Consider the following 23,523-nt stretch of genomic DNA (forward strand, 5'->3'; position numbering starts at 1 on the left):
CAAGTTGGAATTTGTTATATACAATAACTCTACCACGAATCAAGATGAAATTCATTACGTGTTTATTTTTCCAAATCATTCTCCTCTCGTCAATTCTATTTAGTACCTCTTCAGCCGTGATTCGATCTACCCATGTTATCTTTAGCATACTTCTGTAGCACCATATTTCAAAAGCTTCTATTCTCATTCTTTCTAAGCTGGTTATCGTCGAAGTTTCACTTCCATACAATGCCACACTCCAGACGAAAGTCTTCAAAAACACCTTTCTAATTCCTATATCAATGTTCGACGTAAGTAAATTTCTTTCCTTTAGAAAAGCCTTAAAGTAAAATTATGAACATATTTTTCAACCAGAATGATGTGCCTGCAATATGAAAATTCTTATCCAAGTTATGTAAAATATCTTGATGCAATATTACTTTCGATAGCAGAAATCTGGGATAACATGGGTGGCAGTTACAAGTTTGCCTATTATTACATTCTTTCCTAGAATCTCTGAGTGCATGTAGACGTGGCCATTAATACTCACTGAGAGCTCAGTCTTGATGTGGGATATGTAGGATACGACCTATGTTGTTCTTATCCCATACTTCTCTGCTGTGCCGTTATGGATGTGAACTTCCCACTTGTCCTTCCAAACATGGGGAAGAACTTTAAGTTACCAACAAAACACATTTTCACATCTCTTTGGTATTTTCGATGAAGCTTTCAGTACTTAGGGAATTCTTCTATTCATCCTAACAGTCCCACACACTCTAATTTTCCTCTGGAGAAGGTTTTCTGAAATTTCTACGCTACTGCAGTAGTTATCATGATATATGTGTTGCCATAAATCAAAGGTAAGATTCCAAACCTGAAAATATTGTTTCCTCTAATCTCTCACCTCCAGTGGCCTCGCACTTTATCTGGTAAGTTTTCCAGGACTGGAGGTCCTAATTCTCAGCCTGCTGCACAGGTTTATTGAGAGATGGAAACTTGGTCAGTAAATAGTGCAAGAGTCTCTCCGAATCATGATAAAGACAAACTATCACTGAAATGCAAGAAATTCCAGATCTGTTTGAAACATATTTCAGCTCAAAACTTCAGCAAAACCAGTGTTTGCATCAATTTAATTGTTCTCCAATAGTCCCTTGTAGCGTCCTTCCTAAATTGATTCTTTGAAATTATTAAAGCCAAGAACAACTTCATTACCATCACATTTATATTTTTCCATTTCATGGATTTGGGAGAGATTTTATACCTTCATAACAGAGATTTGATTGTTCCACAAGAAGCTGAAAGAAGTCATCGTCAAGGAAACGATCTACTACCTCCGGGATACTTGCAGGATAATTGGCCGTATAAGTGGGGTCAGTAAAACCTGTAAAGAGTTCTACCTTATTTGTCCATCCATCAAGCTCACCGTCAGAGCAGACTCGTTACTCCTGCATGTTGATGGTCCCCCATCTTCACCAATACTTACACTCTTGCAATCACTAGGCACATCATGCAATTCTCTCAATTTCACCATCGTTCAAGCTGACTGTGCCATGCTGACACGTGATAATACTCGCGCTACTGAGTGTTATGAAACCTCACTTCCTGTACGAAAAGCAGTGTCAAGGAAATAATATACTTACCTCTATTCCAATCAACAAAGATTTTAGTATGTACATAACAAATGGTAATTTGCTAAATGAAACTTACACAAGAATGAAGCACTTTGAGAAAACATTAATTAATGCAGTGCTCCTGATTTCTGTCAAGCTGTCAGCAGCCTAGTGATGTTTAGATAGATGCTTTCACGGCCCGTAATTGTAGACATGTTAATAAGCATTCGGGCTTTTGCCATGTCAAGAAACAAGGTGAAATTCTTGAAGTTTCGCACAGAACTTATGCTCCAAGTTTTCAGAGGAAAATCTCGTGCGTTCACGAGCAAGCCTTCTCTAATATGGAGGTCTGAATTTAAGAATGCTTTACCGTTGGTCTATAGTACGCGGTACTCTCGTTTGTCACTAGATGGCTCAATGTTCATTAGCCTACCGAGTGGGAGGTGATGACACGATCTTAGCTCCAATTGAGATGTTTCTTGTTCCATCGTATGTAAGCAGCAAGGTCATCAGATGAATCACGGACAAAGTGGTAGAAGAAATGAATACATAAATGAATTAATGAAATATTTTTTTTCTTTGAAGTGCAAGAAAAGACTTGACAGGATAGAAAAACAGAATTGAGCTGAAGATGGAAAGAAAAGCGCACAGAAGGAAAAATGAGAGAAATAGCAATGAAGAAAATACCCTTTCTATCACATTAATAACAAAGATTTTGTCTTTTTCTTTCCAGAATTATTGGGTACTCACCAACCATCTTGGTGGTTGTCATGTACTTGGAACCCTTTGTTTCCTTGCTAGAGTTGTCAAACCAGTTGAGAACATCCAGCACAGCTTGTGGGTTCTTCTTCTGCTCCTGCTTGCTGATGTTGGAACTCATCAGCAAACGCGCCCATGCTTCCGGCATCCCCTGCACATACAAACACGACCGTACACAAAGATAAGAAACTAACACTAGGCATATCAGGAGTGTTTCTCTATTACCAGGCATGTATTTACAAATCTGCTTCAGAAAGCTCTCTGACTGTTTTCACTGCCATGTTTTCATGACCAGGATAAAGTTTTACTGATACTGTTACTGGAATGCACATCCACCCCCTTAGCCCCATTCCCGATATGGGGTTGGGAATAAGGTGAGATGATATACATATTTCTTTTTTACAAGTTGTTTTACGTCACACCAACACAGATGGGTCTTATGGCAATGATGGGACAGGGAAGGGCTAGGAGTGGGAAGGAAGTGGCTGTGGCCTTAAGTAAGGTACAGCCCCAGCATTTGCGTGGTGTGAAAGTGGGAAACCACGGAACACCATATTCAGGGCTGCCGACAGTAGGATTCAAACCCACTATCTCCTGGATGCAAGCTCACAGTTGCACGCTCCTAACCACACGGCCAACTCGCCCGGTTGAACACATTTCATCTATCCTGTAGAAATCATCAGCCGAAAAGTTGTAAGATTAAGAACAAAGGACAAGGACAAAAACACATTAAATAATTTAAACATTTACAAAATCACTAATATTCTTAAGAAACATAATGGCAATACTGCCTCTAAAATAATCAACTGCAATACTGATCTTTTTTATAACCAGCACAAAATCAATAACTTTGGGAATAAATACAACAAATCAGGAGTATATAAGTTAAATTGCAACCAATGTTCAGTGAACTACATTCGGCAAACTGGAAGAAGCTTTTTAATTAGATATAAAGAACACGTCAATGCTTCCAGACACAAAAAATATTCTGCCATGAGCACTCATATAACAGAGTCCAATCAGTCCTTCACCTCCATAGAGCAGGACTTAAAAATTCTAAACTTTTATAAGAAGGGCAATTTACTCAACATTCCAAAACACATCTTTATTAATATAGACCAAAAATGCAATCCTGCTTACAATTTAAATGAAATTTCAGAAACTGTGAACGTACTTTTCGAAGCATTACTCACAGTTCCTATTTGAACAAGCCTCGCAACAAACCTCTACGCACCCGCTCCCAGCCTTCCCCTACTCTCCCTTGATACCAGCTCCCATCACACACGGCCTTCACAGTCCATCTCGAGTCAGCCATAAACATCAGTACACGCTTGGCAGGCAGGGACGTAAGTAATCAGATGTGACGCATTTTATTTCATTCTTTTGTATTATAAGATGCTTCAAAACTTGCCTACTTGTTCTAGGGCATTCTACTGCACATTTTTCCACCTATGAAATCAGATATTCTGCCTAACCTATTATCAAGAATTTTTGACACCATCACGCCAACAAGATGAACTCAACTTTATTTTACTGGAACCATCACTTACGTTGAACATACGTTTAATATTTTTATCTTCATTCTACTACGACAAAACATTGTGCTCTATATCACCAAGTTTCAATCGACACATTCAGTATTCTGAATTATTTTAATGTGTTTTTGTCCTTGTTCTTTATCTCAAAATTTTTTGGCTGATGATGTTACAGGATAGGTGAAACATATTCTGTTATTTTTAAATGTTATTTAAATAAATAAATAAATAAATAAATAAATAAATAAATAAATAAATAAATAAATAAATAAATAAATAAATAAATAAATAAATGGTAGTGTTGTAAAGGTGCAACATTTGACCATACCTTTTTAAGTCCTCAGCTACCATGTCCAAATATATTTGTTTGACATCATTTAGGTACAACCCGTGTGTCAATGTTGGCATTTCGTTTACTCTATCAGAAGGCAGAGGGTAATGGATCTGTGTTGGAAGAACTATGGCTAAGTTTTAATTACTTTTGTAAGGTGTTACCTACGAAACAATGTGTTGAATGGACTTGTTTCTCCTCTTCAAGAACCAGACTACTTCTGCCGGGTTTGAGTTCGCAGAGGCCGACACACTACCACTGATCCACAGAGGGATCCAGCTGAGCAGGAACTCTGGCTGTGGAACTGGGAGCAACTGGTCTGTCAACAGCCCTCAAGATTGATTTCCATCATTTCCAATCCTCATCAGTTTCCTCCCAGTCCCCACCCTTTCCTATCCCCTTGTTGTGGCCCGAAAACCCTGCCTATGTTGGTGTAACATAAAGCTACTACTGGCCCAATTCCTGAAAGCTGAGGAGGTTCAGGATGTTTTAGTAGGGTGAAAGGTTAACTTGGATTGGTCTTAGGATGTAAATAAAGGAAGATAGATTACTAATGAGAGAACAACAGACTGAGATAAGCAAAGGAAGACACAGCAGTTGATAATTTAAAGTAAGAAGTGAGTAAGCAGGAACTGCATAATTTGTACATGTGCTCAAAAGTTAATCAGTCAATAATGAAAATGTATTTGACAATAAGAACTCAGAAGATGGTGGCAATAGAAAGATGAGCTGTCAATTGGTGAACAAAAGGGCCTTAATAGCAGTCCATGAGCCAGGCTGCTCCATTAACACACCAGCTCTCAGATGGGCTAGAGAAGGGGTTTGAAGCATTCACTACATAAATTTGTTGGAACTACCCACAAGGTTCCTCCGCTACTCGTCACAGCCTACACTGTCTCTTAACTGTTCGTCTACAAGATGGGAGCATTTACAAAATACAGAAAATGACAAAAGCATACATAAACACTATCTTGAGGTAATTCTACTTTCAACTCAATCATGATTCACCCGTAGGGTGACCAACTCTGAATTTTCAAATGGAGGACAGACTCTTAATAAAAGGAGGACTTTTCATCAAAATGTCCTAAAAATGGAGGACAAATGGAATTTTAATATTTACATACAAAATATAGTATTACATACCTTATAACTGTTATGTTGATGAAGATGCTGAAGTTTTAGCTATTTTATGTTGATACTTATCGACTGCACCCACTTTCGACAGCAAAGATGAATTATTTTCTTGTAATAAATAATTGTAAAACTCTCCACATGACATGTTTTTAAAGTTGTACTTCACTATTATAATATCCTTAACCGACTCGGTCAGCAAACGGTTTTTTTCTTCTGACCACTGTGTATTAATCAGGGAAAACACTCTTTCAATGGTTGCATTGCAACCTGGAATAGCAAAATAAAACTGACAAATTTTAAGCAGCTCACTAAATGTTTCAATGTCAGAGCTATATTTGAAAAACTCGCACCACTGCTTATCTAATGTTGTTTATTTATCAATTTCGGAACTCCTAGTGTAATTCTGAACATTGCAAAATTGGTCAAAAAGTTTAGAATCATCTATCTCCACACCTTTAGATTGCAAATACTCGAGACAAGGAAGAACATCTTCAAACTGAATGTCTTTCATAATATGAAGCTTCATCCATTGGACACACTAAAATTCTTCCATCATAGGGTGACACCACTTTAACAGGTATTGAATGCACGGTTCATAAAAACCAACATGTTCTACAAATGCAATCAATGCATTTTCTTTTTTTTTTTTTTGCTAGGTGCTTTACGTCGCACCGACACAGATAGGTCTTATGGCGACGATGGGACAGGAAAGGCCTAGGAGTTGGAAGGAAGCGGCCGTGGCCTTAATTAAGGTACAGCCCCAACATTTGCCTGGTGTGAAAATGGGAAACCACGGAAAACCATCTTCAGGGCTGCCGATAGTGGGATTCGAACCTACTATCTCCCGGATGCAATCTCACAGCCGCGCTCCTCTACGCGCATGGCCAACTCGCCCGGTATGCATTTTCTTTCAAAGCCATTTTCAGTGAGGGATTTCAGAGACTTTTTGACTTTAAGAGGTATGAATTTATTTTCCATCCTATCAGAGTTGAACCTAATATATCACAAACTTCTGCTATAGAGAGCATTTCTTTTTCAATGTATGATCGTTTTCAAAAAAGGACCTAATTATAGCAGGAACAGAATTTGAAGGCTGAGAAAGAAAGTACAACTTTAGAGCCGCAAACAATTTTAGCATTCTTTCTACGGCAGGAAACAAACTTTACCACCTTGTTTTGCTGTGACACTAAAGTTGTTAATAATTTATTTCAACCAACTCGCAGAATTCTTTGAGTTGTTCAGTGCGAATTGTATAGATATGGAAATAATTGAAGCCTTTTAAAATTATACTCTCTACATCAACTGGCAATACATCAGCACCTTGTTGCAATACATCAGCTGGGCATGTTTTTGCCTTCTCTACGATTAACCCCTCCAAAATTTACATTTGCACTGTCTCCACTAAAAGGAACGCATTTAGCAGAAATATTATGCTTCTTTAAAGTCTCGGATGGATATTGTTTCTCAAGTTTCATTAGGACATGTTTGTAGTTCTAAGACTTTAGTTTGAATACCATTTTCTTTATAGTCGAAATATTGTATAGCAATAGGAAAAAGTTTCAAAGCCCCATGGTTGCTAGCATCAGTACCCACTCCGAACAAAGGAATACTATTATTCAATGTTTTAGTGATAATGTCAATGGAATGAGGAGCGATTACATTATTTATGATAGCTTCAGTTTTGGTTCTAACGCACGATATTTTGTTAGCAATCTCAGAATCTGCAAATAGCACTTTATCCAACTTTGGTATGCGGTCCATAGACCTATATGACTGATGGTGAGAAACAGTGTGATATACCAATTTTGCCTCTGTTGCCCGAACCTTCCTGTCTAGTGGGGAATGTTTAATCGGGAAGAATTAATCAATATTACTGCTTCTAATTGTTTTTCTATGCTTTTCACTAGCAATATGTCTCTCGAGATCACTTGCACCTTTGTTTCCAACTGTTACATAACAGTCACAAATATAACATTTCGCCTCACTTACGTTACGTCCCTCTCTAAAACTCGGGTACTTCTGTTCCGGTTTCTTACATTAACTAGTTTGTGCCTCGCCACTTTTGAGTGATGACATACTGATATTATTCAAATTTCACAATAAAATCACAAACACTCCACTCACTCAGAAGGTTCAAATCCAACTAGCAGAAAACCAAAACTGCATAATATCGCAGCCAGCATTACTTGACTGGTGAATTCCCGCCGAGAATTCCCCGGTCCCGACCGAGCACGTTTAGATCACGTCGGGCGGTGTCACAACTTTGGTGACAGGCCCTTCAGACAGCTCTAACTTAAGATATGATTTATTATTGAGTAAATGACTGGGGTATCCAGAATATGGACTGAGACAGAGGAAGTGCAACAAAAATAGCTTTGCAACAGAGAAAACAACAGGAAGCTGAATGACTAAGAATACAATATGCAAAAAGCCGGACATTTAATAGCAAATAATACATGCCTGCCAGACAGAGGACAAGCATGTAAAAAGGAGGACATGTCCGGCAAATGCTGGACGGTTGGTCACCCTGTTCACCCAAGACAAAATAAATCTCTAGCTGATTCTTAGTTTTGAAATGAGCACTGTTTTTCCTTATTTCTCCCTTGTTTTCCAATGGATTTGACATCCTACTCCATCTGCTACTGTTGTTGATACGCTGTCTGGTATAGCCACACCGGCACAAGGAATAAGTTTCTGAAAGATATCCAATCACGAATCATGGTCGGCTGCATGTATTTATGATTTGATATATATACAAGCAGCCACAAGATGTAACAGGAAGCTAGATCACACCCGACCAGAAAGAGATTAGCCATTTGGAGGAAGTTTCAAACAGAAGGAACTGAAATAAACATTTGTTTCTAGTGACAATAGTAGAACTAAGAAGAAAGGGATGCTCAATTTGTTAATTTTTTAAAAGTTTTTATGTAATTTTAAATATATTTTATTTAGATGACTAGTCTTTTATTTTAATTATAACCCATTTAGAGTACATTGTGAGGAGGTCCATGATGATGACACTAAATGACAGTATTTTATTAATACAGGTTAAATAACTTTTTATAGTATTGACAAGGCGGACATAGATCTTTACCAGTAATTTTCAGAGGTGTACTAGATATAAGCCAATACGGACCAAAATCAAACCATAATGGAGGAAATAATAAAATCCTACTCCATTACGACAATATGTGGAAGTTTTCATCTGAAACTGATTATCTCACTAAAGCTGGTGTATCATCTGACTTGGTCAAAAGCATCATCATGTCCACACTCAGCTAGAGGCCCTGTGGTCGCGGTCACTGCCAACAACAGGTGGAGGATTCTACTTCCCCCCTAGAAATTCAAACAGGGGCCCCGAATCTAACACAGCTAGTCTTTAAATTTTAAACATTCAGTATGTTGCAATATGCAGGACAAGACTCCCCCTAGTACACAAAACTGTCATTAAGAATGAATTGATCAGGAGTGGCCTCACAAAACTTCTTCAGAGATGTGAAGCAGCCTATCACGAAATAAAGCAAGATGTATGACTGGTACAGTTGATTTGAGAGTGCCTATAGAAAAGTCACTGGATGTGCAAAAATGTGAGCACAGATCACCAGTTTTAGGGAATGTCAACAAAGTGAGATTATTTACAACAAGTGGATAAATAAAGCAACCGTATAGACTTAGGTATTCAAACTCACACTTCTGAGCAACATCAACAAGTGATTACATGTTGTAAATTTCATGACTGGTCCGTATTGAAATGTATATTAGTTTTAAAATGTTACAGAAGTTTATTAAGATCAACCTATTCAATACAGCTGAGTTAGATGTAAATCTTAACTTTAAGAACTCAACTGTATTGAATAGGTTGATCTTAATAAACTTTTGTAACATTTTTAAATCAACAAGTGAACAATACAAGACCAGTATAGCAACAAAGATAATCCAGAGGGTTGAGTAGTGAATAAATCTTGTAGTACTACAGCCCTGACAGGCCTTGGCCTACTAAGTGACTGCTGCTCAGCCTAAAAAACTGTGCGACAAGATCATCTAGGCCATTATTTGTAGTTTTCTAGACTGGGGCCATTATCACAGTTCTTTTAATACTTCTCTAAAGTAATGTGAGCAATCATCCAAAAGATTTCCTAATCTCATGTGTTTCTTTTCTTTGCCAGAGTCTTCCATCTGCTGTCTCATTTAATCAAACTTCCCAGGTAACACTACTCAAGCCATTAGTTTTCACAAGATACATTTGAGAGTTTAAGGGCAAATGTTATCTTTGGGACAAGATGCTCAGGGAATGCAAAACTTGTGATCTGCATTATCTAATCTCAAGATGCTTTGTCTACACTAATTATAGCTCCCCTCAGCTATTTATAGCCAGCCCAAGGGTGCAGACAGACACTTCCCTCCAATTGCTATTGTTAACACACTGTCAAGTCCCAACAGCTCAACTCTCAACTTGGTGATTATTATTTTAGGAGGAAGAACAACAGGGCACCTAAGGGGGCCGACCCTTTGAAGAATGTGGGTATTGGCAAAAGAAAGGGAAGGGCAACCTATTACCATCAGCGTCGGAAGAGACCAAGAGTCGACAAGAGAGATGAAAGAGAGGATGCTACACTCAGCTAGAGGCTCTGTGGTCGTGGTCACTGCCAACAACAGGTGGAGGATTCTACTTCCCCCAAGAAATTGAAACAGGAGCTGCGAATCTAACACAGCTAGTTCTCAAATTTTAAACGTTCAGTATGTTACAATATGTGCAATATGAGACTATTAATTAACATGTTAAAAGTATTTTTTTTTAACCCAGTCATTTCAAAAAAACTTTGAAAAGCACTCTTTAGGGGCTTACCTGCAGCCTAGTTAGCTCTGCCTCCCCTCCTTTATTAACACAACACTCAAAATGCAGTCCCAGTAGGCAGTTTGGAGGAGGGCACACAGTTTAATCTCTTTAACTGACTGAAATATTCATCCTTTCAGGGTGAATCTCGGTTTAGAAAAAAGTCTGCTGGGGTTATGTCAGGCGAATAGTTCTCTTCATGAATCAACAGCAACGGTGGAAGTTCGAGGAACTGTTTCTCCGCATGTCTTGTCGTTCTGTCCTGACATTTTCTCTCAAATATTTCAAGGCTTCGAGAAAATACCAGCAGTTCACTGCTCAACCTTGCACGTCCGACCTGACCTGAAGAGCTTTCCACACCACTGTGTCTTTACGTAACTGCTCGAAACAGAAACAAATTTTGATAAAGCAAATGGCTAGTTACCAAGGACGGACCCCACAAAGAGATTCGGCATTTCTGCAGGATACTCAAAGTTCTGTTATTATTTCCAACAGACCTCATTCACCGGAATCAACACATTAAATCTTCATGGAATTAATCTGGGCATTGATGAGGTTGATGAAACTGATTTTATTGGTTACATATTCCTAGCATTCAATAAACTACACCAGATTATGCTAAACAAACAGAACAGTGTTAACAATCTCCAAATTACAACTATATTTTTCCGCAGGGGTAGTATTCACAAACAAAATTCACTTTCAAAATACTCGGCATAAACCTATGGAGGTAAACTTTGTAAATTGCAATGTTAAAATAAATAACTCACTGGAGTTCCATATACCCTTCACCTTCATCTTCGCAATTTCCATCCCATACCGGATCCACTCTCTGGACCATCGACCACCACTTTAATTTTTTTTTTGCTATTTGTTTTACGTCGCACCGACACAGAGAGGTTTTATGGCGACGATGGGACAGGAAAAGGTTAGGAATGGGAAGGATGCGGCCATGGCCTTAATTATGGTATGGCCCCGGCATATGCCTAGTGTGAAAATGGGAAACCATGGAAAACCATCTTCAGGGCTGCCGACAGTGGGATTCGAACCCACTATCTCCCGGGTGCGAGCTCACAGCTGCGTGCCCCTAACCGCGTGGCCAAATTGCCCGGTCACCACTTTAATAATAATAATAATAATAATAATAATAATAATAATAATAATAATAGTAAAAATAATATTTGCTTTACGTCCCACTAACTACATTTTTACAGTTTTTGGAGATGCCAAGGTGCCAGAATTTAGTCCTGCAGGAGTTCTTTTACGTGTCAGTAAATCTACCGACACGAGGCTGATGTACGTGAGCACCTTCAAATACCGCCAGACTGAGCCAGGATCGAACCTACCAAGTTAACCACCACTTGGTCTGATCTACTGTGTCTGGAGGAGGCCATTAACAGTCCTTTCCTCACTGACCACATCCAGCTACCTATGCTTTGGCTGTCCACATGGTCCCTTACTGGTAATACCCAGCAGGTAGGCAGTAGATGATGTTCTGAGTGCATCCGACATTCTCTTGCATTTTCAGTAATAAATGATGCATCAAATTCATGTCAGAGGTTCTCATTGGTGAAATAGCCAAACAAACACCCATAACCCAAAGGAGCCTGTGCATTTCCATGGTATGGAGATGTTTTTTGTTGTCCATTACTACCGCCTAACACTCGGTCTCATGTACTGCAGAAGACCTGAGACTGATTGGCATTTTTCTATTGTAAAATACATCAATAACTTCCCGCCAACGCATCCAGCTTCACTTCCCCTTCCCCTCATGTCGTTACTAATGCCACCATCACACTGCAGTGTCAATCTTATTTAATTTCTGTCTGTTGATCTGAAGCGTTCCTAGTTTCTATGTCAAGGCAGAGTCCTAAGCGATTTAGGCAGTCATTCCACGCTTTTTCTCTAGAGGCAGCAGCAAGCAAGGTTCAGGATGTTTTCTACTGCAGATACCTTGTGATTCAGTCCACAACTAAAATGAACAGAAGGGACGAAAGTAATGATCCCTTGTGTACTCCAACCATCACTGGGAAACTGCTGGCATTCTTGTACAGCATTCTGAAACAGTTAATGAGTGGTTCAGGTAGACCATGGCCTCAAGGGCATACCAGATAAGCTTCTCGAAAGCTAAAAATGCGTTGTGCAATGGTTAGGTCTTCTGTGCTCTCTATGAACTGACAGGCAGTAAAATTACACGAGTTATTTCACAGCCTGGTTAATACCGAGTTGTATGGTGCTCATGTTGCGTGAGAGAATGTCGGCAACCACTAATAAATTTCGTCCTGAATTTAATTATTTTCTTACAACAGTAATCTGATAGCTCCTTTATTGCCAATCAATATCATGGCCAGCCTCTCCGTTGTCTTCTCTTCTCACCATCTCTACCTGTCGTCACTTTGGCCCAGTCCTCTCTTATTTTCTCCACTTGCTCTTCCGCTCTTTTAAGCAATCTGTCCCTTACTTTCCTGCCTTCCACTACCATCTCGCACCTCTTCCTGTTTATTCTCCTCTTCTCCATTGTCTTCACATGTCCATACCGTATAAATCTTGATTCCTCTATCCTATCTTGCAATGGTTCCATTTCCACTGATTCTCTAATCTTCTCATTTCTTATCACATTTCTGTTACTCCTATTTTACTCCTCAAAAATTTCACGTCACTAGCCCGGATAATGTTTCTCCCCTTCTGCTCATTACCTAAGTTTCTTAAGCATATGTCAGGATCGGGATGTGGTACATCTACTATATCGCTTTTTTGCTATCTTACAGGAGATCATATCTCCACCCTAACCTTTTAACATTTTCGAGCCTGTGTAGGTACTTGAAGCTCTCTACCTTCCTAAGTTATTCCTGACCAATTGTTTGACTATATTTTTCCCTTGTTGCAAGCACCTTATTCTTCTGGACAGTAAATTTCATGCCACACTCTTGCACCGTTTCATCCCATGCATCCGAACTTCCTCCGCCCATTATTTCCCCACACCATCAATTTGTCTGGAAACACCATTGCTAAACAGCGAAGCATCGAAGACCAACTTTAATAGCAGTGTGCCCTGCTGTTTTCACATGTCTACATAAACTGAACTGATGATCTCTCAAACAAAATGATCCTTTTCATAACGTAAATTTTACGTGAAAAGGCCTTTCCTCCCAAAACAAGATCAAAGCCTGCATCATTACAATGGTGAGTTCACATTAAAACACTAATTGTTCCTGTAAGATCATTTTCTCCAAAGGTTTAATCTTAAGTCACTTTAAAAAAATTAATGCACCAAAGAGTAACGTTTATGTGTGTTCCAAAAATATTCAGACATTACCAGGGACCTGTAGAAATGACATAAAAAAGGTTGCACTGTTCTGGGTCCCTTTCCCTAGATCTACAGATCTCCCACTTCCAAAATTCTTGTGCTCACTGGATTGGTCAGTCATGCATGTGTGTTTGTGGAGCTGGTACAATTATGTTATTGACTGGGAGCGATACATATGGGCAGAGAAGGCAGGCGAGCTTGGCACCTTTAGGCAAGATTGTTCCCACTCGCACAATGACTGGACTATCATTCATTCAGTTCCTTAGATCAACAGCTTTGAGAAAATGGTGCATTCTGGGTACGAATTACTATGGGATTACTCTTAGTTACTTTAACGTGCATTCCTCAGTCTGAATATGTTATTCTGAGGGACAAAATGTTTGCCCCATTTTATAAGCCAACGTACACGACAAAGGATGTCCCCAAAATGCACATACTATTCACTGCGCCAAGTACGACTGAAATAAATGTTTCCACTAGCATGCAAACCACCGTGAGAGAACTGGATGCCTATAGCAATTAACTGTTTGGAAAGTTCTCCATAAAAATTGAATACCGTTCATGTGAGCTTCGCTCACTAGTTTTTGCAGCACATGTTAGACGAACATAATTCTGCATTAGTTGTTTTATTTACTGATGAAGCTAAGCTCACTTGGGAAGGAATGTACAATTTTCATGACCATTACACCTGGTATCTATGAAAATCTACAAGCTAATATTCAACATTACAATCAATACAAATCCTCTGCTAATGAAGAGGCAAGTGTGTTGTAGGAAACTACTCGATCAGACCATACTTGCTACCCAGTAGCCTAATTAATGTAGTGTATATTTCTTGAGAAAATACTCCCTGAGTAACTACAAGATGTGCCTCTGGCAATAAGACTGAGAACACAGTTTCAGTACCTCAATACTACATTACAGAAGAGGTGGATGGACCGAGGAAAAACCATAGATTGGCCACTCCGATCACCGGACTTGAATCTTCTCAATATGTTCTCTATTGGAGTCACATGAACAGTGCTGTTTATGCAATGTATGTTGAAAGTGAACAAGAGCTGCTAGCAAGGATCACCAAAAAACAGCTGATGATGACTACACAATACCAGATATTTTTGTACAAGTCTGCCAGTCACTATTCCGGCAATTAATCCTCTTAACCGAGGTAGGTGAAAGACATTCCGAACATTTGTTGTGATTAAGCAAGTGATTTTTAAGAAAGTACAATGCCGCATACAAAGGATGCATAGATCCAAGAAGAAAGAATGCAGATACGTGCAATTTTTTTTTTTACATTCCTTTGGGTCCCTAATTTCAACTGAAATTTATGGGGGGCTAATATTCTGCAAACGACCTGTGTAGTACTATTTGAATTTCTGTTCTTTCAGTATAATCTGAGGTGGCCTCTGTGCCATCCCATGTTAAATTAATAAGACTCTACTGTATACCTGAGATATCATTTTGCAAATTGTGGAAGTTACTGAGGCTGTATCCCAAAGCTATATTTTACAGCTGAGCGGGATGAGAAGTCAGAAGTCATGATACTTTATTGCAATCAAGTCCACAGTTGCTAGTTAATGAAAATGCTAGCTTGTTTCATGACACTAATACTGTACTGCTTTTTTTATGCCTGGTGTTCTGTCAAAATGAACACTAGTGCATTAAATCTACGACTGCTCATTTAGTCACCCAGTCAATCCTTGGTTCTTTTTGCTTTACCATGGGATGTTTTTTTTTTTTTTTTTTTTTTTTTTTTTCCATTCGTAGCTCTCACAAATTCTTTCAAACCTATCTTCTACTGTCGGTAAATGTGATACCTGAACTCAGTCTGCTGTCATCACCAAAATGTGATAAACAAATGCTGGTGCTGCCTAGCCTTAGAGCAATTGTACAATGAGTGGTCAAAAGTCATGGGAAGGGGTGTCCCATTAGAAAATGTGCCGTGTACGACCCTGAGCATTGTGGCTAGCTGTGCAGCCCGTCACAGATACCAGTGTCGTGAAGTTGACACCAAGTTGCAAGTTAACCCCCTTTGAAAGACCACAGGTGTTTAACGAACAAACACCACGTCGCCTCCACAGAACCATACTGGGCGCTCAAGCGCCCAGTTGAATGTTGGTAGTCAGGAACTCATTTCTACCTGGACTGTAAGGAGGCAACTGCACAGCACAGGCTTCACCAGCCGATGACCAACTGATGTCCCTTTGCTGACACCTCAACGACATGCATGGGCCCATGAACATCAGCAATGGACGTTGGAACAGTGGTAGCGTGTGGTATGATCCAATGAATCCCGGTTCCAGTTATATCGAGTTGATGGGCGTGTGAGAGTGCGGCGCATGCTCCATGAAGCTATGGATCCCGCGTGCTAACAAGGTTGTGTCCGGGTGTAAGGTGGCTTGGTTCTGGTGTGGGGGGCGTTCTCATGGTAGCAATTAGGCCCCACTGCAGGGAGCGCTGCCAGGTGCACGTTATGTGGACACTGGGCCGATGACCTTAGATGTTAGGCCGCTTTAAACAACAAGCATCATCATCATCATCATCGTTATGTGGACATTCTTCACACCATCTGCATCCCTTTCTGGCCCTAGAGTACCCTGATGGAGACACCATGTTTCAACAGGACAGTGCACCATGTCACCGCTGTGGTGGCACGCAGGTGGTTGGAGGAGCATTCCACTGAAGTTACGACCCTGGATTGGCCTTCCAGATCCCCCGATCTTAATCCAATTGAGCATTTATGGGATGCTGTTGATGATGGTGTACGCTCCATGAACCCAGCACCAACTATACACAACCAATTGTGGGTAGCAGTGCAAGATACGTTGGTCCAGATACCTCCACAACAATTGCCGTATTGCTGCCGCTTTGAGGGCTCGAGGAGGAGCAATTCGTTATTAACATCACATTCAGTGTCTTCCCATGACTTTTTGGCCACTCAGTGTATTTTGAACACACAATACCTCTTTGGCAGTTTTATGAGTTGTCAGCATTAGTACTGCACCATCATGTCTGTCTTTGCAACAGCATGAAAATCCACAGCCTGTTTCCAGTCATTCAACCGGGTTAGGAGTGGAATGGAATCAAGCCCCATCTAGCAGCGAGGATAGAAACTGTGCCAGCTGCCGAAGCCTGTCGCACTCCTCTGGGGCAATGTTTAATGAATGACAGATGAAATGAAATGATATTCAAGAGAGTTGCTGGAATGAAATATGACAGGGAAAACTGGAGTACCTGGAGAAAAACCTGTCCTGCCTCCGCTTTGTCCAGCACAACTCTCACATGGAGTGACCGGGATTTGAACCACGGAACCCAGCGGTGAGAGGCCGGCGCACTGCAGCCTGAGCCACGGATTCTCTGTTGTCTATGCAACAGCATATACTGTATGTCCAAAATTAACTGCCCAGTAGCCTTAGCTTTGGGACATAACCATAGACAACTTTTAGCCTGAATTAGTGATATCAGGTATAGAGTCACCTTCCAACTCTATCTTCAACTTGAGCCATAAGCTACATAAGGGTTCAGTATAATGGAAAAAAAAAAAAACCATTCACAATCAAATCACCAATATCTGTTTGTTAAAGTTAAGTGCATGCCACAGCAGAACAAGTACAAAGCTCGTTCAAAGCAACAAGGAAAGCTTCTAGATTTATTTCTACGAGCCCTACAAGCATTACACACAACTACAGGAGAGTTAAAAAAACAAAATTAATGTTTGCTTCCAAAATATGACAATTACTTACTTTCAATGGCAGCTTGAAACAAAAAAATAAAACAAACTGTCGGTTTTCAAGACGAGAAGAAGCCAACCAAATGTCATACAAAATAACACACACACACACACACAGTTGGAAAAAACTCTCTCTTATCCGGCTCTTAACGGATTGTGTAAAAAAAAGTTCCGTGCAATTCATAAAGTCAGAGGGAGTGATACAGGTGTTACTGCAAAAGAGTGGCCATAAGCATCAATGGAGAAACAACACAGTGACAATGTATCACACAAAATGGGAGGTTCATTTCCCACCTGGGATTTGTAATGACTAAATTAGGAAATAAGAAGTTCACCTTTTCTTCAAGTACATCTGAAGGAAATTAAGACAATGCAAACACTGACAAACTGACAAAATTTATGAATTTTATTCTAATTACCTAGCTTTAGAGAGTACTACAGATGCTGAGCAACTGTATTTCTTATTTTGTAGATATAAAAATGCTGTTGGTTGTTTTGCTGGGAAAGTCATAAAAGACAGCAGTGAATGAAGACTTCCACATTGACGTGTTCCCATCCATACATTTAGGATCTGATGAGTCACTTACTGTATTTATTCCTTTCTATTTCCTATACAGACCGGTTGGCTTCCTTTTTTCCCTCTCTTGTGTTCCTAGTTTATTACTACCTTCAATTTTGATGTATGTAGGCAAGTCAATAAGTTGCTGGACTGCAATTTTCCTCTAATTGTCTTTAGGTTGGCTCTATGGCGCTGTGTGTTCACCAGCCGCTAGACGGCACCGTTGTCTACGTCTGGTAGGTTTCAGAGTTATCAGATCAGTACAGCTTGCGCTGTTGCGTAAAGATGGCCACACCACACTCTGTCACCGCCAATGAAGAACAGCGTTCTATAATACGTGTTTTGTGGTACCAGGAGGGGAACTTCATAGAAGACTTCCAGCACAATACGGGGACAATGTATGAGAACTGCATCAAGTTGGGAGGAAAGAAGACAGCATGGTTCAGGTTGGAGACCAGTTCCCTTTCTACTGTTTATTATAGTGGACAGAGCATTTGATAGTGTGGCTGGAGGTTTTGGATGCTATTTGCAGACGATCTAATGATACAAGAACAGCTGGATGCATCACAACAAGTAGTCTACATACAAGTAGTGGAATGAAGTTCTCAACAAAGAAGAGTGAAGCAGTTATCACAACATGGACCAGATATGGATATAGCATGTGGAGGAGGGAAACTACAGAAGGTAGACAGTTTTAAATATTTGAGAAACATCACTGAGGAAAATAGGAGAAACAGGAGGAAAATAAACAAACAGGGCAGAAAGACAGACCAATTTATTAAGTGTTTGAGATTTATTATGGAGCAGGAAACTGGCACAGAGGTGCACACAGATTTTAAATAATATCATCTATATATGACTTAAGCATCAGAGACATGGGTAATGAACATTGGATACAGTCCCTGGGGTGACAGAAGGAGCAATGAAACGTAACTCATTACAACTCAATTACAGAGGTATGGGCACATGAAGAAAATGAACGAGGCAAGATTGCCAAAAAAAGGATGTTTGACATGAGAAAGGAAGGAATCCTAGAGGCAGATGGTGCAAGGAGCTAAAGAAAGGTGCAGAAGCTAGAGGACTCGATCAGTGAAAGATAACAGAGAAGAGAGGCTTATGTTGATGATTTAGAAATAAAATGACTGGTACTGTAAAGTCCACACCTTGCCACGAATTACGCATACTTAGTCATATCCCACCACCCCACCTGACAAGAAAGGAAGCTCTGCTGAGAGAAGCAAAGACGATCCGGTCATCTCCCTTATTACCAGATCACCAGGAATTTTGTTACCCATCGCCACAACATCTTCAATCTAGAAGACCAGCAAGTGTACTGACTGGCCAACTCTTGAGGGATAATTTTAATCTAAACCAGAGCTGGCAGCAGGATGAGTGATCAAATTCAACACCAGGAACTAATGCTCATGAGCTAAATCCAACTCAGAAAATGAAGGGATTCGACCTCCCCAGAAAACTACGGTGTCACCTCAACAGATTAAGAACTGGGCATGGACGCTGCAATTTCTTAAGCCGTAAGTGGGGATGGATGGATTCTCCAAGGTGTGAATGCAGCAAAGAGGAGCAGACCATGGACCATGTCATCCTGCACTGCCCTCCTCATGCTTAATGCGGAAGCCCCAGCGTCCTATTTCAACTTTCAGAAAGTGCTGTAGAGTGGCTGAAAAACTTGGACCTGGAGTTATGAATCTGTTATAATCACCATACGATTAAATAAGAAATTAATGTAGATTTCTTCTTAAACTTTCAATACTTTTGTTCAGGAGGTAAAGAAATATTTACTTTAATAAACATCCTAGGAACACATCAGTGGAATTAGGCGTTATATTACACTCGAGTTTAACTGTAAAAAAAAAAATATACAAATTAATCATGTGCATTGTTGTTTATGGCCACTACAGAAATGAGAGGGAGATCAGCAATAAAGAGAAATTCACAAAAAGTTTCACTTGAAAGGGAACTACAATGCAGTACTTTCAAAAGCTACAGGGTGAAGGGGAGGCGATATAGTCCATTCCAGAAGGAGAGGCTCATCCAATATGGACGAGACCGACTCTGGAGTAGATTACATTATAGGAGAGAGAAATGCAAGACGTTACAGTGCAAACCAAGTTATCATGGAGAGAAACTCCTCAATTCACATCCACCAATGGTACAATCTTGGTCAAGGTCAATGGATTCTCGACGGCAAGAGAATTAAAAGATCTTTAAGATAAGGCTTTCTAACAGTTTTAATTCTTCATATTTGTTTTATATTTCATTATTCTCTAGAAGATTATGTTTTGAACCGCTACAAAGAAAGTGACGTAGGCCCTATGCTGTCCTGTACAAGAAAATTTAAACAAAAGAATAAAAATGTATCATGACGCAAGTAAAAGAAACGAGGTATACAAATTAGATGTTTTATCTCCCTAAATTCTAATTTGTCTCAGTTTTCTAAGTAGGAGCCTTGGTCCTAACACTGACCATTTTGAACAAGTTCCTCATCTTTATAACAGTAGACAGATGTATGACACGTTGTGTTTACCATTTTTCAACTGAAAAATTACTTTGTGTGGTGCCTTCATTTCTTAATTAAGACTTTTACATGCTGAAATCTTTATAAACTTTCAATATTTACATACTCAAACAATATTAACAGAAGGAAAGAATGTTCCCATGTCTACAAAGAACATTCCAGTAATTGAAATTGGTGTAGGAAAGTAAGAAGGTACTACACTCGGATCTTAGCGATTCTTGGTAGAGGGGCAGCTGAAGGAATGTGGTACACCTTTACCAGATTCCACTTAAACAAGTGAAAACTTTCACATACCTGGGACGCAAAATTACTGCACGTGGACAAATCACGACTGATACAAACAGCAGAGCTGCCTATGCTAAGATGTCATTCAGCAAGAAAACAATTTAAAACGTAAAATTATACCTGGAGTGTTGCTCTTTATGGTTCGAAACTTGAACCATTAGCAAATATTAAAGGAGAATATTAGACTCATTCGAGCTGTTGTATTTGACACTAATGGAAAAGAACATGTATATATCTATGTTGAGTACTCAGACCAGAGACTGGTATGGACCTCGACAGCTCCGCCATCAACCTTCACAGTTGGCACAGGCTACTGGAGAAATGAGGAGCCACGTAGTTTCCCGCTGCTTTCCTCACTGAGTCAGAATTCGCAATTACATCTCAGTCTGCCAAGCCCACTGAAATGCCAGCACCAACTGACCCTATTAGCAATATTTTCACACCATTCACAACAGGGACTGGCTGCATAAGGAGTGGTATTACTAGCATCACTCATACCTCGCTCACTTTCGTATTGTCAAAGCCAAGGATGAGACTGAGACAGGTCATTGAAAGTAAAAAATTTATTGTTGCCCATATCAGAAGACACTGGATGGCAAAAATGACTGATGAGGATGTGTTTAACTGTTAGGTAGTTTATAAATTTATTACTCAAAATTAGTTTCAGCAGACTGAAGAACCAAACAGTTATAAATGAGTCGAAACTGAAAGATATTACAAATTTACAAAAGAAATCTTAGCAAGGAGCTAGTGGTTAATGTTTTAGAGGAAGGCCGCTTGCAAGATTGCAGTTCACTGATGACATGAAGACAAAATTAAATGACTAACAGAATAACAAGAGGACTGGAAAAAAAAGAAGAATCATTGCCACAACCTTTTTTGAGTATTTTAAGAAGGTTTCTGAAACAAGTGACACGCTGTACACTGGAACTGCATAAAATCTCCACTTTCTAGAGCCTTATTGTAGAAGAAAATAGGCAATGTGTTAAATTCTTTTATCATCATTCAAAACATCCATTACTTTTACAAACAGGGCTCTTGGTTCTGTCTATTAGTAATGCAACATGAGGAGAAATTGAAAATGTCTAGCTTCCTCAAGATCTAGAATTGAACTGGAACTGCCACTTGAGGTAACTTTTGTGTCAATTCATTTCTTTTTGGAAATATAATTATTTTTTAAATTACAGTGGTAACTCATCACTGCCACCAACGTATATCGCTGAAGGATAAATTTTTTTAAACAAATACTGGGAGGAAAGAAGAAAGTTATACAGAACACATTTTCTGTGTTAGGTTATGATGATTGGTACCTAAAGCACAGTGGCTAAAAAATGAATTCTTACCTCGGAAGTATAATCACACACTGACACTGAACTTTAATTTGCAAGTTCTTGAAAACAAATATTATGACGACTGGAAGATGGTCTAAAGCATTTAGAGTAAATGATATTCTCTTAAGAACAATGAAACAGCTGTTATCTTAACCAAAGAATCTAACAAGATCAGAGGATAAGGCAACAATGTAAATACTGATGGCTGCTTTCTTTACTCCATGCCAAGACATGTGATCCAATTATTAAACAAAAGGAAGAGAAAGAACATCAGAAATTTCTTACCATGGAGCTCCTACTAAGCACTAAAAACTGGCCAAAAACCCTGAATAAGAAACCAAAGAAACAAGTAAGTCTAGACTCGATTTATGAGACAGATGTGCTCAATTCTCAGCCCTGTTACTGACCTGGCTGTATGCATCTTTTTGTCTCTTGCCTTTCTTCTTATCCACGCTTCCCATATCAAGATGGCAATGAAGCTTGCTGAGCACATCTGTTCTATCCACACTGACCTGTAATTGTGTTTATCCTACTCATACTGTACTGGTCAAAAGTTTAGGACCACATAAAAAACCATGAAATAATCTCGAACCTAAAATTGTGCTACTAGACCTCTGTTGTTTTTGTTTGTTTTTTCTTCCTGAGCTCTCGCATCTAACATGATATACGTTGCCAGATTTCACTGAGTTACTCCAAGTACTGTAGAAGTTGTACATTTTTAACAGTTCGAAGGTCACATCAGAGAGTCAACATTTTTGGAAATATTATTATTCTCTCGAGATCCTTGTACGTTAGACTTTCTCCATATTAGTTCTATGCCATATGATGTTATTGGCGTTATTATGGCGTCGAAAAGCGTCATAGCTGTATTCAGCGATAAGCAGTGAAGGTTCTTGAGCCAAATATGTTTTTAATAGCCATTGCTGTCCTTTCGTCTACAGGGAAATATTATTTACTATATTGTGATGATATGGAAGTTAGTTATGCGGAATGTAGCATACTAGAACTCTTTGGATATATGTTTAATCCTCTTTGACTGATTGTTAACCTAATTCACTTATTACATAACATAGTTTCATACCTATACGCTGAGATTTGTTCAATAAAACCTACATAAAGGTCAACAGTAATTACTAATCTTTTAATCTAACAATTCATTAAACAAATCTAATGGATCACTACCTGAAACCAACTATACTCGACTTCGATCCAGATTCGCCAACAACCACAACTCGCTGGAACCATTGGTCCCAAACATTCCAAAACTTCCTAAGTGAATTTTTGGAAGCTACAGAAAAATCTGCTAATAAACTATATATCTCCTCTAGTCTACAAACACGTAATTAGAAATAGGAAAGGATTTCTACAGATAAATATAACATCACTGCACAGCTACAAATGGGAAAGGAGCCACTACTTTGAACCCAATGTCACTCTAATTTTATGGACGTCACAGGACAACATGATTTGATTTTAACATAAGGCAACACACACAGCAGAGCCGAACATATTTTAGCCTAATTTTATCCATACGTCTGGCACCTTTTTAAAATTGAAAGTGTTTATTCTATGTACATACATGAAGACAAAATC

General features: G+C 39.3%; 1 protein-coding gene across 2 annotated transcripts in view; it reads right to left on the reverse strand.

Moving 5' to 3' along the window:
• Pak (serine/threonine-protein kinase PAK 3-like protein) overlaps positions 1-23,523 on the reverse strand; it is an 88,006-nt gene that overhangs the window by 45,115 nt on the left and 19,368 nt on the right. For both annotated transcript variants that reach the window (XM_067158220.2, XM_067158219.2), the window contains exon 4: positions 2,340-2,499. In XM_067158220.2, the coding sequence (XP_067014321.1) occupies positions 2,340-2,499 (160 nt within the window). The remainder of the gene's footprint in view (positions 1-2,339; positions 2,500-23,523) is intronic.

This window comes from Anabrus simplex, chromosome 14, assembly GCF_040414725.1.
Source record: "Anabrus simplex isolate iqAnaSimp1 chromosome 14, ASM4041472v1, whole genome shotgun sequence".
Lineage (NCBI taxonomy): Eukaryota > Metazoa > Arthropoda > Insecta > Orthoptera > Tettigoniidae > Anabrus > Anabrus simplex.